The sequence below is a fragment of the Arvicola amphibius genome, chromosome 5 (genome assembly GCF_903992535.2).
Source record: "Arvicola amphibius chromosome 5, mArvAmp1.2, whole genome shotgun sequence".
NCBI lineage: Eukaryota > Metazoa > Chordata > Mammalia > Rodentia > Cricetidae > Arvicola > Arvicola amphibius.
In genome coordinates this window covers 121852823-121871077 of record NC_052051.1, presented here as the reverse complement: position 1 = coordinate 121871077, position 18255 = coordinate 121852823, and the positions used below count along the sequence as shown (strand labels likewise).

At 42.0% G+C, this 18255-nt stretch overlaps 1 protein-coding gene across 1 annotated transcript in view; it reads right to left on the bottom strand.

Annotated features, from left to right (window-relative positions):
* Kcnn2 (potassium calcium-activated channel subfamily N member 2) overlaps positions 1-6544 on the bottom strand; it is a 126765-nt gene extending 120221 nt beyond the window's left edge. Inside the window, exons 1-3 of the mRNA XM_038329333.2 lie at positions 6508-6544; positions 4376-5646; positions 3690-3785 (exon numbers count right to left, since the gene is read on the bottom strand). Coding sequence (XP_038185261.1) covers positions 3690-3785; positions 4376-5646; positions 6508-6529 — 1389 coding nt within the window. The 5' untranslated portion in view covers positions 6530-6544. The remainder of the gene's footprint in view (positions 1-3689; positions 3786-4375; positions 5647-6507) is intronic.
* Between the last annotated feature and the right edge of the window lie 11711 nt (positions 6545-18255).

Here is an 18255-nt window from a genome sequence, read left to right as displayed (position 1 = left end):
CACAAAAAAATTTGAAATTGAATTAACAACACTCCTTACAGTCACTTGGGTTTGTCAAAAGATGGTGATTCCATAGGCATGTATTAAAGTTTGTTTATTTATATATTCACTTTATTCCTGCATTTCGTTTCCAGATTTGCTGATTGCTGCAGAAAGCAAAGGCAAACAGGAATTTGGAAAAACCCAATATGTGCTTAGCCAGACCGCCTCCCAGTCTGTTCGACTCTATATAAGCATTCTGACAAATTAAAAAAGGTGGGGTGATTTCATTTGTGGTTGTGAGGAGGGAAGGCAATCAGGAAAATGAACTATATATGTAGCCCTTGCAATGAGCTGTCTGTGGTACTGAAAAAGGACCCTAAAGCTGAATTGCACCACTCTGTGTTCTGCTCTAAAGCCTCCCCATCACACTATTTTAATCCAAGCACTTCTACCCATGAGTCACCTGAACCATTTTATGTTGCCACATCGTGTATAAACATTTTATCAAAGGTCACACTGAGTCTTGCTTTCCAAGGTTCTCCGTGAAAATGTCAGGGCCTCCCAGGCTTGATTAAGGGATTCTCGTGGACAGACCGTTAGGACATCAGTTAAAATGCTTTTCCTCAGTGCCATGGGAAAACACACCACGCACCAGAAACTCACCCTGGCTGGCTGTCACTATTGAATGACCATACTGATATGCCAAAAGGAAGACACAAAAGCTGACATTTTTGATGATATCTTACACTCAAGGACAGGCCCCAAATGACAATACAGCCCCTGTACTTGCCACCTTACCTCAGAAATAAGTCAATATATTTGGTATTCTTTATAATAAGCCCTGAAGTGTCCATTAGCCAAAAAAAGCTACGTGAAAGAAATACACTTCCCATAGTGATAGAAATAACATTAAAAGGAGGGCACAGCTACTAATTTTCCATGATGATCATAATCACACTCAGTTTCTCTGAGCTTCAGGGCAAAGTATTAAGTTCTTTGGATAAATGAGACGCTTCCTACTTTTTCTGGTTCTTCTTGACTTCCAGCTCAGAGTTTCCAAATATATTTATTACTTTCCATTTTGTTAAAAAATTTAAGAACTTTAAAAAACATTGTGTTTTTAAATGATGTGTCTGTGTGTCGGTATGTGTACATGAGCGCAGGGACCCGAGGAGACCTGAGGCCCTGGATTCCCCTGGAGCTGAAGTTACAGGCAGTTGTGTGCCATGAGAAATGAGAGCTGGGCACCCAAATCAGTTGTCTCCAAGAGCAAAATGTGCTCTTACCTGCTGAGCCAGCTCTCTAGCCCATATATCCATTAAGGAAGCATTGTATATGAGACTATTAGAAGAGAAAATCCTCTTGATAAAATAATGAGGTTTTGTAAAAGCTGTGTCCAAAATAACTTAGTATTATTACCTAAGTCTCTACCTTGTAGTAAACATGGCAGACTTAACAGCGGCACACAGATCATAAGCCCAACTTTACAACCTAACATTTTGTGATGTTTGTGTTCTGAACTGTAAATAAGTCCACTGCGTGTGTTCTCCAGAGGGCCCATCTGTGTCCCAGCTATCCTCACTCATGCTGAACTGTCTAGTCAACACAGTTAAATATACAAATTAGCCAATGAGGACAATGTTTCAAGCATAAAATTGTATTCATTAGTGTCTGTGCATTTCTAGAATTCTTACACTGTATCAAAATTCTAGGGCACATATTTAATACTGGGCAGCTCCTCTTATTTCTGAGTGAGGTCAAAAATCTCCATAATTCTTTTATAGTTCATGTTTTTAAGAAAACATTTTGTTCCTCAGGAGAACACAAGTGGCCCTCCACTCCCACCCCATGAATGCTTGTTTAGATGTGTGCTTTTGGGTGGAAGAGTCAACACTGGGAAATCTTAAGAGTAATAAAAAGCATAATTGATTGGCAATGTCTCTCAGTATGGATTAAACAAAACCACGCTGTTCTTCATGCAAAACATTCTAAGTCACTTAGTTCTTAAAAACCTAGAAGAAAAACTCCAAGCAGCATTTTAAGCTTAGCCTTATTCATACACCAAAGGCTTCTGTTTAGAGGGGAAACCCAGATTAAGCCCCTCTGTATTGCAGGACTCTGAGCTAGCAGCAGGAAGGCTCAGCAGGAAGAAGACCAGAAGAAGCCAAGAGGGCAGCACCTGCTTCCAACTTGGGCCTCTTACCTCCAGGTCTGGCAAGGCTACTCACTTCCTCTGACTGTCCCTATCTGTAAACTAAATCAAAGAATCATTTCTGATCTTCCATTCTTCAAGTCAAAATGACTCAGGCTTAAAGCGTTGCAGAGTACCACGAAAGAATTGTGGAAGAATCTCAAAATCTCATCATCATGCGGACTGCACTAAAGATGATTCTGTAAACTGTCCTAATATTAAAATTCAACCCCATGCACCTTAGTATATCACTTCGCACTCCAAACACTTGCTTTTTACCCTCATTCTCTAAACTTATCCCTTCAAAAACACACCTGTCAAAGTTTTAACAAACAAAAAAGCAAAATAAAGTCGTTTTCCTTCTTTCTTGGAGTTAACTTTATCTTTATTCCATTTGGACAATCATTAAGATTGAATTCTTCAGTCAGGCATGTTGGTACACACCTTTGATCCAAGCACTAGGGAGGCAGAGATAGGTAGATCTCTGTGAGTTCAAGGTCATCCTGGTCTAAAGTGAGTTCCAGGGCTAAAGAGAGAAACCCTGTCTTGAAAAACCAAAAACCAAAACCAAACAAACAAAAAGACTAAATTCTTCTATCTTTACTGTGAATTTAGCAATTACTAATATGAAGATAGTTTAAATTAAACTGATCATAAACTGCCTGAAAATGCATACAATATTTTATTTTCTAAGGCATCCTACATTTGTGGGTTTCATAGTGCTACCAATGACTAATGATAGCTCAACAGTAGTCTTAGAAATTTAAGCTTGAAAATATCAATCTAATTCTGTAGTTATTTAAAGTCCTGAACTTTAATACTTGCTTGTGTGTGCGCTGACTGTGGGCTAGAGAAAACAACCGAGACCTTTTTTTAAGTGGGTAATGCCAAACTGAACAGATCAAAACAAACGTTTTCTTGCACAAGAGCTCATGAGGGCCGTGAAGTGATGTTTATCATGTACCGACTGTAACCAGTGAACTGGATTAGTAACTATACACACTTTATGAACTAAATAAGACACTCTAAAATGTGCTAAAGAGAAGGGGCAGTGCTTTTCTCACGTTGGTGTGGTCTAGCAATACCGTGAACTTATTTTCTTATGTTAGAATTATAGGCAATACCGATGGGTACGGCCTCCACTAATGACTTTCTCATTAAGAAAATGTGTATCAAGAAAGGACACCTTGCTACCCAGACTCTGGATAGTGTGTATCTCCCCTTTAAAAATATGTAACTGATGGAAGTTGATCCACCTAAAGAAGTTGAGGGAAATCTTAAGACTCTACCAAATACCTCTCAGAAAGGTCTGCCTGTTTATATGCTGTGTTGATTGGTTTGTTTTTTTTAATTAACTTTCTGCACGGCAGGTCCTGACACAATACTGTGTGTGTCTTCTTGTACCTCAAGCAAGGTCACAGTGGCTTGGAAAAGGCCCCCTGCTGTCCTGCTTTCCTTCCCCCTACTCTGTCTGCATGGCTTGGGGTCATTCAAAAAACAGCGGAGCCTGTGTTACCTGTATTTCCCTGGCGTGGTACACGATGATCAGACCGAGCAGGATGATCGTGGAGAGACTGATAAGGCATTTCAGAGCTAATGAATACAGCGACGCCTGCAACACAGTTAGATGGAACACTTTAAGAGAGAAGCACTTTTCAACCACCTTCCAGGCCATGGGAGTCAGCTCCGAGCACGTGGACCTGAACTCAAGGTAGGGGACGCGGGTGGGGGGGCAATCTGCCTTGGCTCTGAGATGCAGATTATCTGGCCTCAAAGCCAAGTGAGAGGAGCCAGGAACAAGGGAAACCTCAGAGTTTGGCTGCGGGGTCGGCACCACCAAGGACTAAAACAAGGCACCTGGCTAAAGGCTAGAGAAGTTTCTCCGGAGTTTAAGCGCTTTCGGTTGAAAGGTGCCTCCGAAACTTGAGCACCAGTAGAGGAACACGCATGCTTTCCCTACCGACTCCAGGAGTCACTTATTAACAAGCCTGGATGCGGTGGACTCTCAGCACCCGGAGAACTTTCCTCTCCGAGTTGCCCAGCAGACTATGGCTGTGCGTCCTAGCTGCTTCTGCTGTTCCGATGGGCACTCTGATGTTATCGGGGACACTTGCGACCCGGTAGGCTGGGGGTTCCCGACGGCGCCCATCCCTACCACCTGGCTCCCACTCCGGGAGGGTACTCAGAGGCTAAAGCCCGTACCTTGTCGTAGGCGCCCCACGACAGCTCGGTCTCAATGACCATGACCACGATGCCGAACATGCCGAAGATGAGCGCATAGTCGCTGAGCCGCTTGCGCTTCTCAAACAGGGCGCGCCGGTGGCCCAGCTTGTAGCCGATGTTCTGGTTCTTCTTTTTGCTGGACTTGGTACCGCTGCTGCTGCCATGCCCGCTACCGCCGCCGCCTCCGGTGCTGCCTCCGCCGCCAGTTCCGTAGAGCGCCAGGTTGTTGGAATTGTTATGCTCCGGCTTAGACACCACGATCTCCGGGGCTGAGGAAGAGGCGGCGGCGGCAGCAGACGGGGAGGACGCGCCACCGCCTCCTCCTACGACGGACGCGGGGGGCTGCAGGGGCTGAGCCTCGGAGTCCATCTCGTGCAGGTTCCGGCGGGACGAGCTCAAGTTGCTGAGCGGACGCATGACGCCCCCGTTGTACCTGCAGCTGCTCATGGCTATTTCGGTGAAGGGGTTGCTCTCGCGGCGCGCCTGGGGTTGGTGATGCTGGTGGTGCGCCGGGTGCGGGTGGTGGTGGTGGTGCGAGAGCGGGGGCCCGGAGCCCAGGCTGCCCAGGCTGCCTGTGGGGCTGGCAGCGGGCTGCAGGCTGTGGCACTGGTGGTACTGGGAGGCGGACGCGGGCTGCTGCGCGTACTGCTGCCGGAGCGCACTGGCATGGCTGGACGGCGTCAGCTCGCTCACATTGAGCTGGCTGCCCCGGCGCGACGAGCAGCAGCAGCAGCACGAAGAGCCCGACAGCGGCGAAGAGGTGCGGGTCCGGAAGGCGCCGCCGGGCGAGGAGGTGCGGAGCAGCAGGGACAGGTTATCCCCCGCCCCCGCCCCCGCCGCTGGGGCACCGGAGGAGGCGCAGCTGTTGCACCGGAGGCATGGGCTGCTGCCACCGCTGCCCGGCTGCTGGTGTGCGAGGTGCGGGTGGTGGTGAGGGTGCGGGAGGGGCGCGAAGGGCGCGCACGGCTTGTCCTGGCTCTGTTGCTGCTGCTGGCAATGCAGGTGTGAGGAGCGCGGCGGTGGCGGCGGCTGCTCTGGGAAGAAGCCGTGCTGGAACTGCAATGGGGTTTCCATGTCAGGGCTGTTAAAGCTGCAGGGAGACCAGGCGGTGGTGCACCCTGCGCAATGCGTTATGGTCGGGAGCGGGGACTCCTGCTGCTGGTGCGAGGAAGGGCCCATGCCGGCTCCGGTAGAATCCAGGCGGCGAGTCCGATTGGTTGGGCGCACCAAAACAATGGGCATGACATCACCTGCGGGGACCGAGACTGAGTTTGCGGCGCGCGCGGCTTAGGGGACCATATGTGTGTGTGAGAGTGGTTGAGAGGGGAATCTGCAAAATGAAAACCCCGGGGGGCACAGGCCAGCTCCGGCTGGGGTGAGGACACTCGAGGGCAGGGATTCCACCTGCGGATCGCTTGCGTCCGAGACCATGGCTGGGAAGACTGAGCTCCCCCACGCATAGCGGCTGGCTGCAGAGGTGGGAGAGAGAGCGATGCCTCTCGCTCTACTGTCACGGCCCCCCGACTGGTGCGGGACACGTTAGCCCGAATGACCTGCCTGGGGCACTGCAGCACGTCTGGCCACTCTGGTCATGGGGCAGGCGCCAGTACGGTGCGATACCCGAGCCACTTTCCCGCCCTCTTGCCTTGTAGGGCTGCAAGACAGCACCTGCTAGCCCCACTCCTTCTCCCCCGATCGTCCTTCCGAGAGTGGGCTGCAGGCTGCTGGCCAAGTAACTGCGGGGGCAAGGCTTTGGGTAGGGGGTTTAAAAAAAATAAAAAAGTTTGGCAACTACCTATGCGAATGCATCAGCGTTGGGAGAAAGCCAGAGCCGGATGCCCGACTTGGCCTCTGAGAGATCATAACCAACCCCTAGCAGGGATCTGTCCCGGTCGGCTAGCTCATGGAGTCCCAGAATTGGGACTGGCAGCGCTGTCTCTCTTAGAGGCGAGCATTGCAGCGCGGATAGGGTTAACCTCGCGACGCCCGGGCAGGGGGAGGAGAGGGCGGGGCCGAAGGAGGGGATCCCCGGCGTCCGGGGAGGAGCCCGCTCGGGTTTCCCGGGTCCCCCTGGCGGGGGCGGAGGGCTTTCCCCACTAGCGCCAGCTCACATTTGCGCGTTCTCCGGAACATGAGGGGCTAGCGCCCCTGGCTGCCAGGTCCGGGGCTCGGGCGCTCAGGCAGTCCAGCAGCCTGAGTGGGTAGGTCCGAGGGCTACCTTGGTGCTGCAGACGAGCCTTGTTCCAGGGTCTGGGGGCTGCTCAGCCACCGCAGACCGCCAGCTTCTCTGGTTTTCCTCTTCCTCCAGACCTGCAGTACAGACACAAAGCAAAGGCGGGTCACTAATGCGCAGACGCCAAGCATCTTCCTTGTCGTCCTTGACTGCAGCGGCTGGGCGAGGGGCCTCATGAAGGTTGATTGATGCCAGTAGCCATCTAACTGCCAATTAATGCCGTGGTGGTGATTCGACTGAACAATCGCTGCCCTTGGACATGGAGTTTCACTAGACTTAGAGATAATGAATAATTATACTCTCTAATAAACCAGTAAAGTTGCACTTCGAATTTTGCCATGGTGTGTCCTTATTGAGCTATACACAAACAAAACGGTAGGAGGTCTTTTTGAGGACTCTTGATTAATACTCCGTCATTAAGGCTATCATTGGTGTTTCTTTGTGAATTTAAATTCCTGTCTTTCTAAAGGAAAAAAATGAAATTGGCCAATTAGATATTTCAATTTTAAATTGTGATTTTAATAGTTTTTATGGTGGAGATTGCTAAGAGATTAGATCAAGACATTAAAGCGAAAGCGGATCGCTCTCATTAGGTAATTGGAATTCTCAGCTGGATCCAGTTTCTTGACATTCTACTCAGCAGCTGCCCTAAAGTTGCTTACCAGGTATCGGCTTGAAAGTGTGTGTGTTTGTGCTCAGTGCCATTGAGTGAATAATTTATTTCTGGATATTCTTTGCAAGTGTGTTAAGCAGTTGAGAATTTTTGTGCACACAAGCAAATAGATTGAGAAGGAAAAGGGATAGAATTGCATTTAGAGCTATAATCCTTGACAGGAGATAATGAATGATTGGGAATTGAATTTCTTAATAATCTTGGTTAAGAATTGAATTTTAGTGGCTAAAAATCAAAGACATTAATCTTATTATCTAGTGTGATTGTTTTTTGTTTTATATCTCCAAAGTGGGAAACGAATTGTGTTTAGAATGAAGAGATTTGTTGAATTTTGAGGGCAGCTGGTAGTGCACAAATAATTCCAGAGAAAGAAGGGTGTGGTTGTGCATGCCTGAGACCCTACACTTGGGAGATGGAGGCAGGAGGAATAGAGTTCAAAGCCATCCTCACATACAGAAGGGGTCTAAAGCTAGATGTGGTGACACATACACAGAAGGACGCTGAATTTAAAGTGAAAGCTTCCATTTATTCATCCTTTAAATCCACCCAATATGTATTAGTGCACTTTGCAACAAACTGAACAGGCTTCTTTTTCTTTGCTCATTGTAGATGACTGATTGAAACATTTGACTAGTTTTTATCTCTAAATACTTCAAAGAAGTATATCAAAAAATAATATGTTCATCACCTGCTCATAAATTTAGAAAAGATTTCATAGACATCTCCCTAAATATCAAAATAGCTGTTACTCATTTTAAATTATAAAGTTCTAGACTTACTAAAATGTCATAAGGAAAACAAAAGGTGCATCCCCTTGTGTTCAGCTTAAGCTGACTTCGTCAAAGACCACACTGAAAGCTTCTCAAGGGCTTCAGAAACAAAAGGGTAAACAATATTGAACCTGTGCTTTCTCTTTCCCTCCCTTGCCCTCCTCCCCATGTGTGAGTGTAGACATTGGTTTGGAGTGAGTTACTGAGACATGGAGTCCTCACTTTTCTCAAAGAAGATGTGCAAAATTTAAAAAAAAAATGAGGAACCTCAGGAACACCAAAACTCAGATTGACCTACTTCAGATGGTCAATATAAGAGCTCATAAAATCGTAACGTCGAAGTCATTGTGCATAGAGAGAGGGAGAGCGGACCAATGGGACACTCACTATCCTTCCATTCGAGTAAGCTGATCACAGTTAATGATACCTTGCTAATACATGCCTGTGCCCGAAATAGACTGGAAGTCCTGGTGAAAACCATGGACTTAGAAACGCCAAGAGCTGCCCCATCTTTAGATGCCCGAATCCCTTTGACAATTGCTATAAGTCACGACAGGTGTCAATTAAGACATCCTTGTTATCAGTGTTTCTCTGGTAGACGACTTTAAGTTCAGATGCAGTCATTAAAAATACAGTTACTCTGATTTTGTGGGAACTTTTTCCTTATAGCAGTGGCTCTTAGCTTGTGGGTCTTGACTCCCGAAGATCAATGGAAAACACAGATATTTACATTTTGATTTATAGCAATAGCAAAATAACAGTTATGAAGTAGCAACAAAAATAATTGTATGGTTGGGAGGGTCTCTATAACTGTATCAAAGGGCCGCAGCATTAGGAAGGTTGGGAATCACTGCTCTATAGGAGCAAAGTGAAGCAGTTGAAGCAGACAGACGGTACTTTTGATGTGAAGGGTGTTTTGCACTCACACCCGCGAGCGAGAGGGAAAGGAGTGAGGGAGGAAAAAGAGGGGATGCTTGAAGCAGAGGTCTGTGGTCTCCACCGAGAAGCTTTCACAGTGAGATTTCTTCCCCTTCCTTCCATTAAGGCAAGCAAGTGCTGGAATTCCCCTAGATTAACACCAGAGGTCACAGTCACCCACAAAATACACTTGCAATCTAATCAATTAAGCAGCGACTCTCCCTTAGCTTCCTTTCTTTCCCTTTTTTGACTATAATCTCTTTTTTCTTATGCCCTCTTAGAGTGTTTCCTTTTCCATATTTGTTGTATGTCAAGCTTGTAGACAGACACACACACCAACATAACCAATTCCTAAACACACAGTCATAGAATGGGTTTCCCCAGCCACAAACACCTAGTTTTAAAAGCTTCAAGTTGGTTTTACTCCAGTTTTAGTTCATTCAAATTCCTGTTGTGTTCATTTTTTATTATTGTCTTCTATTTAGGATTTGTCTGTACTTTCTCATTCATTGTCCATTAAAATGCAGGACTCTCTTGACCTACATATTTGGTGTTTATTTCCAACAGGCGACCAAAACAAGAGAATATAACATCTGTTTCCTACACTGCATGCTCGGAGCAGAACTTGGAACTAAAAAGTGAACATTTTTGAAAATTATTTTTTATTGCCTGACTGAGTCAATTATTTGATGGTACTGAACCCAAAGGCTCTGATGTGATCCTGCCTTTCTGAACTCATTTTCCTTAGCAATAGATTGAGCGGAATGAGGACAATAGCATCTCTTTCCTTAGTACAGCTCAGTTTTCCTGAAAGGTAACAATTCAAAGGTCCACAAAATCTTATTTTAAATCATAAATTCCCTAGTGTCACAATTAATACATTGTATTTGAGGCAAACATTAAAATTATATTTATATTTGATGCATGTACACATGCCTGCACCATGATGATAAAACATTAATAACAAATTTTACAAAGGCTAATGAATCATGTTGGGCCATAGCCATTAATTTAATTAACCCTTCTAATGATTTTTTTATTCTCTTCAATGTCTTCCTACTATTTCTCAACTTAATAACCTATTTACAAAAGTCCCATAAAAGCTAGCAAAAGACAAAAGGTAAAATATTAATCTTGTTAGCAGAATTAAACTCGGGTTACTTATAAATGGATGAAAAGGCTGAACTTCTTGTGAATTTCTTAATTATATATCCCTTTGCCATTAGAAACAGAGAGAGGGGGAGGGAGGATGGAAAGGGTGGATCACTGTTTGAAGCCCAGTGGCTTGTACAAAATTGTTTCTTATGTACTGTTTTATTTGTATCTCACAAAAACCCAGGGAGAAGTCAGAGGTTTTATTGTCATCTTCATTTTGCAGATAAGGAGAACACCTGAGATACTGTCTGCCCTACCCAGGGTGACGCTGTTGAGGAAAAAGGACAAACAAGATCGCTTAACAGTCTTTGGGTCTGTGTGGTTGTCATTTTCACATTGTAGGGGCCTTGCTCCACGGCAGAATAAACACATGGGTTGCATCAACTTACTCAAGAAAGATAGTGGTGCCTCTGAATGTTTTCTCACTGGCTCTTTTGTTTCCTGTGATCTTTATCCTCTTGTTGGCTTCATTTGATCAATGAGATAATTTGAGAAAATTTAATCTAAGTGTAGAGGAAATGGAAGTACTTTATCCCTGCTGGTCCTAGGGCCTAACTAAAAATATATTATATTGAGAGATACAGGAATAGAAGTGCTTTTCTTTTTAAACAAGCAACAACATGATTTTGGTATGTTCAGCTATACTCCATACTCTTTCAGGGACTTTACTGCCATTTGTGGCATTCATTATTTGAGGCTACATCCAGAAAAAAAAAAAAAAAAAAAAAAAAGAAGAAAAAAAAAAAAATCACTGAGAGTATTTCCTGCAACGATGCAGGCTTATTTTGCTTGTTATTATACAGAAGAGAAGGAGAAGGCTCTTGGTCTTGCGACTCAAAGGACTTTCCCTATTGTCATGCTTGGGCCCACACCATATCATTCTTGCTTCCCTTCATGGCAAATTGATGAAAACCAGAGAAAAGAGCCAGATTTTACATGACAAAGAGAGATCTGTGTGTCTCCCAGATGGGGTAGAGAGCCAGGAAAGTGGAATCAAAGATCATCATTTTAAAATAGCTCTAAATACTGAAGGCACATTAAGTCTCCCCCACCCCTTTTTCTTGATCACAGCCCTGCAGATTAAGTCACCTCGTGCTATCCAGTAATCCTAGATGTGTCTGCTTTCTCTTTCCTTATTTCCTTTTTATGTATTCTTATACAAATTCCCAGATCCTCTTTCTTTATATTTATCTCCCTTTCTGTAATTATTTGCCAACTTCCATAATTGTCTTAGCAAAGGAGAGGGTTGATGCCTCTCTAATGCTTCTGTTAAGAAGGGAAAGAACCATGGTCTGCAACATTGAATTCAATGGAACTATGTCACCAGGAGGAAAGCTCTGATGCTAACACTTGTTCAGACCCAATCCTCATCTGCAGAGCCAGATTCTTCTTTAAAATGGCTTTTATTTAATGCTGCTGTTGTTTTATGGGTGTAAAAGTGTGAATGAAAAATAAATAAGAAGGAAAGGATGTAGTAATTTGAATGTAATTAGCCTGCCTAATCTCATAGGGAGGGGCACTGTTAGGAGCTATGGCTTTGGTGGAGTGGGTATGGCCTTTTTGCAGGAAGTGGGTCACTGTGGGTGTGGGCTTTGATATCGCCCAGTGAGTCACTTAATTTCATGTTTTCTGCAAGATGTAGCACTCTCAACTCCAGCACCAAGTCTGCCTGCATGCCACCATACTCCCTGATAATGTAAGCAAGCTACCCCAATTAAGTGTTTTCTTTATAAGAGTTGCCTTGCTCATGGCATCTCTTCACAGCAATAAAAACCCTAAGATAGGAAAGGACATGACTGTTCCTCTGTACAGTAGAGGGGAAAGTTTATTGTAGATATATGAGAGGGCATAGTCAGAGGCAGGGACATCTGGGAGAATCCAGAGTGGACCATGACAAGGCAGACATGGGCCATGTGGAAGAGATGGGGAAGAGAAAGGAGAAATAAGAAAGGGGAGCCATGTGCAGCAGCCAAGAGGCCAAAGGAACAAGAGGTGGAGAGTAAGAAAAATGTCTGAATTACATAGAGAAAAGCCTCTGGGGGAAGGGCAGTTTGGAGAGTTCAGGGTAGAGGGCAGGGTACACAAGCCATACCCTATAATTATTAGGTAATGAGGAATGTTGAGAGAACCTGGCAGCCAGGTATGCTTTGATATGTTAAGTAGGCACCTCGGTGTTTGTCCTTGGTTTGAAACTTAACAAGGTAGATATTTCATATTTATAAATATGCACAGTGCTCTTGTTTTCATAGCTTGTTTAAAATAATAAAATGTTTGAAAGTAGCCACATTACATTATTAGGATTGTAGCAAGCTTTATACTTGTGGTCTATACAAAATGGTAGCATTAAAAAGGAGAGATAATACTGACGAGCTCTATTTAGAAATACAATTCCTCTATTTGATGGAAATTGTTAATATATATCAGAAATAGGTTCGATATGTTATAACATATATTTTAAGCCTTAGAGAAACTACTAAGAAACACATACTAATTAAGTGGAATAACTATGAAATTAGATGTTAGAAAATATCACCTTAATTCAAGGAAAAAAGGAAGGAGAAGTAGGAAATAGGAAATCTATACAACATATACAATGAGAAAAAATGTCACAAACACATATTCCTTTGATAAAAGTAAAGTCACGCAGGGGAGAAAGGGTTTATTTTAGCTTCACAATTCCAGGTGATGGCTTATCATTAGGGAGACGGCAAAGCAGTAGGAACTTGAAGCAGCTAGTGACATCCATAATCAAGAGCACTGAGAGAATGAAATTCATGCATACTGTTACTTGCTCCCTGTGATCACCATTATAGTGTTCAGAATTCGCTGCTAGGGAATGGTACCACCCACAGTAGACATGTTCGTAACATTATCAAGCTATTTCCCAACAGAAATGCCTCAAGTAACGTGCCGCAGACAAATCTGCATTAAAACATTAAGACACTCTCAGATGATTTGATATTATGTCACATTGACAAAGCTATCCATCACATTTATGCAACCACATTAATAACAATGTCAAATATGAGAGGATTAAACAAATTAAAAGCAAAAGTGGCTATCAAGAACTCAAAGATATAACTATAACCTCTCTTCTGGAGAGACACATTACAAAAATACAAGTAAGCTGAAAGTTCAAAGATATGCTATATAAACAACTATAAGATAAATGAAGTGGCTTCAGGGTAATAATCAAAATGAAAGTTTCATATATATACATATGGAGAAAAGCCAATTGTATAATACAGTGTCAAGTTATTTAAGAAAATAAAACAATAACAAATTCATATGGGTGCAACAACAAATTCTAATAGCATGAGACAGTATTGAAATAACTGAAAAGACAGCCAAATAATTCAACAGTGACAGGCAGGTTTTGTCACCATGAGACATGTAACTAAGAGGAAGTCTTCAGGCCTCTGGAGCTATAGTTACAGGTACTGCTGAGCTACCTGACCTGGGTCATGGGAACAGAATCAGGTCCTCTCGGAGAGTTGCATGCACTCTTACTGCTGAGACATCTTTACAGAAACATGCATTGAAATTATTGTCCTTGTTTCAACTGAAGAGATAGGCATTATTGTCACTCTGCTTGGATGGCTTGATCCCTCTACCCTCACCCTACCCTCAGAATATACCATGAGGCCCTATACTGTCGCTACATATCACATGTATTGTTTTAGTTGGATTACAGAATACTCATTTATAATAACAGCTGCTTTTAATTTATTTCTATACGTACAGTTCTGAATTAATGTTTACTAGAGATGAAAAATGTATCTTGGTCACTAAATACACCTAAGAATTCTGCTATATAGCACTCTCTTTATAAATAACCTCGGTTTCCAGAATATAACCAAACACTAAGAAGAAACTAGAGCTCTTAGGAGTGCAAATTCAAGTCAGGAAATCTGTGGTGGTTACTCCTAAGTGAGCCTTGGGCATCAGTAATCCTAATTGATTTTCTGACCCACTGCATATCAAAAGCTTAGAATAAAGCGAAGACAGACTTACTGGGTCTGATAAAATAAATTAACAACAGGGACGTGACTGCTCAAGAAACTAACTGTATTTGTAAACAGCAATGCTCACTACAATTTGTAGACCATCAGAACTTACAACACAATTAGAGGCAAATGGTCTTTTACACATTATTAAGCCCAAGTGCCATCCTTGAATTCATGATTAAACTAACATATGTGTCAATGGTAATCCTGGATGATCAAGAAAACCTTTCAACAGAGAGTTGAGGTTTGCCTATAATCCTAGCACTAGGGGGTGGGAAGATAGGTGGATTTCTGTGACTCTTGGCCAGCATCGACTACACTGTGTGACTCTGTTCATAAAGTCTCACTAACAAGGCTGCCTAAACATGAGCTAAACAACAAAAAACAACCAATATGCTAATGTGGAACAGTGAAAGCCCAGGAAGCCTTAATCCTATCCAAAGGACTACAGGCAGCAAAGGAATGCTGGGGGCAGGAGAAAGTCTTCCCCAGAAAAGAGCACACCAACTGATAATCCAATACCAAATGGTCAGCCTTAAAAACAAACGTAGGTACCATTCTACATCCCGAGCAGGTCATATTTGTGTATTGGAAGAATATCTATGTAGCAATAATTACTGAATAAACAGGCCATGATTTTGAAAAGAAGCAAGAAGGAGTATATGAGGAGGTTTGGAGGGAGGAAAGGGAAGGGTGAAGTGGTACAATGATGTTATAATAAACAAAAGTAATAAAAATATAAAATTCAAAGCAAAACAATAAAAATGAAAAAGAAAACTGTAAGTTACACACACACACACACACACACATACACACACATGCACACAGGGTTTATAAGAATTACCTCCGCAGTCTTAAAAGCATAGAACCTAGGGTCATAGCCTTTATCTCACCATTTAGATTTTCTCCAAACAATTCTCCATTTCCCAGAATTTATGGAAATGGTATTTGTTGAGGCTCTACTGTGGCGATGATACTTAAGGGTCACATGTACTGATGAACTGAGAGGCAGTAAGAAATCTTTTTGGAGGAATTTGCCCTCTAAGTTCCCAAACTACCATATTGCAGCCCATGCCTGGCATCTATGGCACACGGTGATGAAGAACATCCATTCTTGGCCTCCCCCATGCCTGCTCCTGTCCCTGGCATCTCTCAATGGAAGCTGAACTTGCTTTTTATGCTTCTCACAGCACTGTGCCTAAGGTGGCCCTTTAACATGAGGTATGATCAAATGATTAGGAGGATCGGTAAAATATGATTCTGGCCATATAGTTTTAATGAAACATTACAAAAACCCTTTTGGTTTCTGCTTCATTCTCTGTTTTAATCAACAGCAGGTTCACATCATTGTCAGCTAAAATGGAAAAGATAGAAAGTTCTTAAAACTTTCTTAATTTAGCCCTAAAACTAAAGCTAAGAATAGTAAAGAATAAAGTTACCATTATTATATTCTCCAATAAGTTTTTCTCATTAATGATATATTTTATAGAAATCATTTTTTAAAAAAAAATTCTATAGCATTTTATTTTATAATTGTAGATGTTTTCTTTGCTAATTGGTGTAAGATAACGAGTTCATTTCTTGGGTTGTTTGACTTGGGAGTGAATAACTTTCAGAATCACAGCTGTCTTTATGTAAGCTGCAGTGATCTCAAGCCAGTAGTTGGCGGCAGTCTGTTGTGATATGCTAAGCAAGTTATCTGATATTGAAAGCTTTCATTTATAGTCCCACTCCCAGGGTTTATCCCCATTCTTATTTTAGAGTGCCTCTCACACCCTCTCTTCCATCCTCTCTTCCAGCCCCAGTTTAACTTTCAGAACTGAGGGTTAGATGCACATCCATCTTTCTATAGGAATTTAGCATCGGTAAAAGTTTCCTCTATGAAAGAATGCCTATCAACTTCTGCATTAACTTGGATCAATGATTCTCAACCTCTGGGTCATGACCCCCCAAACCGTTGGGAAATATAGATACTTACATTATGATTCTTAATGATTTACATTATGATTCATAACACTAGCACAAGTAAAGTTATAAAGTAGGAACAAAAATAATTTTATGGTTGGGGGTCACCACAACATGAGGACAGCATCCAGAAGGTTAAGAATCAGTAGTTTGGATTAGAGCTCATTTTCTAGAGATCAACTTCATTATACTACCAAACATCAGTGCTTTTTTAATTATTATAAACATTTCATTATGGTTAATGAGCTGATATTTGCAGTAGAAAATATAGGATCAACACAAGTCTCTATAGATGGTGAATGGATAAAGGAAATGTATAGGCACATAGACAATACATAGATACAAAAGGAAGGAAAACCACCACTGTAATGGCGAGGATAAAAGTGGAAGAAATGATAAGAGAAATAAACCTAACATAGAAGAAAATACTGTGCTATTTCCCTGATATGAGGAATCTTAAAAAGTCAAACTCATAAAAATCAAAGAGTAGAATCATGAGTATGAGGGACTAAGGTGTGAAGAAACTGGGTCGGTGTTGGTCAAAGGTTCATTTATCCAGGATAATTCCTGGGTGTCTATAGTTAATACTGATGTATTTACTCTTGAAACTTGCCAAAAGAGGATATTTAATCACTCACACACTCAAACTGTAATTTTTAAATTAGATTATTTCATACTTTATGCATATGAAACATACTGTATACTTTAAATATTCTTTTTTCTAGAAATATATATCATTTTATCTATTTCTATTTGATTATTTTTATTGGAAAGTAATTCTGCTTACGAAACCAAATTAACCAAGGGGCATAAAAAACACCCACGAACATATATATATATATATATATATATATATATATATATATTGATTTGGCACACAAATGGCCATACATTATAAAATATATTTTAATATATTATTAATTTTATATGTGTGGGTGTTTTACATACATACATGGCTATGCACCACATGTGTGCAATGTCCATGGAGGCAAGAAAGGGCACCAAAAGCCCTGGGATTAGATATACGGACTGTTGTGAGACACCATGTGCATGCTGGGAATAAAACCTGAGTTCTCTAGAGGAGCCACTAATGTTCTCCTAAGCCATTTCTCTATATTATATTTTACAATATAATTTATTTTTCTTGCCAAGTCATTGGTGGGAGCAGTTTAAATAAGACACAATTAAACAATGACAATCTGTTCAACTTTTGGTACATGACCTACTTGAATTTTTTAATAGTTGAAATATTGAGAAATAAAATCCATGAAATACTTTTCTCAAAACCATGTTGGCCTCTATTTTGTTTAATAATGGGAATGATGTGGACTTTGGAATAGATAGTCCTGAATTTAAAACCTGACTTCAGTCACTTATTCAGAGCCAATATTTAATCTTTCAAAGTAAATGTTCTTCCATTGTTTGTGACAAATCTGTGAAACATTATCTTGATTGTTAATTGCTCTCTTTGCTTACATATTCATTAATAATATGGAATTTTGTATTTCAAGCTCAGTCTTACCTATTGGGAAGGTAATACATTGCATTGTGTGGTTTAGAGATGTGTGGTTTAGAGATGCAGGCATGGGTTATCAACTCAGATGTGTAAGAGGAGCTGTCCTAAAACAGATGAATAAAATGTTTTGGTTTGAAAACAGTCTAGACAAGTGGAGGTTTTTATAATTTTGAAGTGATTTGGGGACCAATAAGAAGTTAACACTGCTCAGATCTGACCTGGCTATTGTCAAAGAAGTGTGTTCAATATTGACAGGTTTTTAGTATTTTAAAGAGAAGCAATGTTTAAGGAACTGAAATTTCATTATATGTCAAGTGTAGGAAAGATGGAAGTCACAGAAATGAAGTCTTAAACAGAGAACAGGGTATTCTGAGCAGACAGGCTTCTCTTGATGGAGGACTCTCATTGGCTAATAAAGAAACTGCCTTGGCTTTTTGATAGGGCAGACTTTAGATAGATGGAGTAGACTGAACAGAATGCTGGGAAGAAGGGAAGTTAGTCAGACTCCATGCCTCTTTTCTCTGAGACAGATACCATGGAGCCAGCCGCCAGGTCAGACATGCTGAATCTTTCCTGGTAAGCCACCACCTCGTGGTGCTATTACTAAATATGGGTGAAAGCA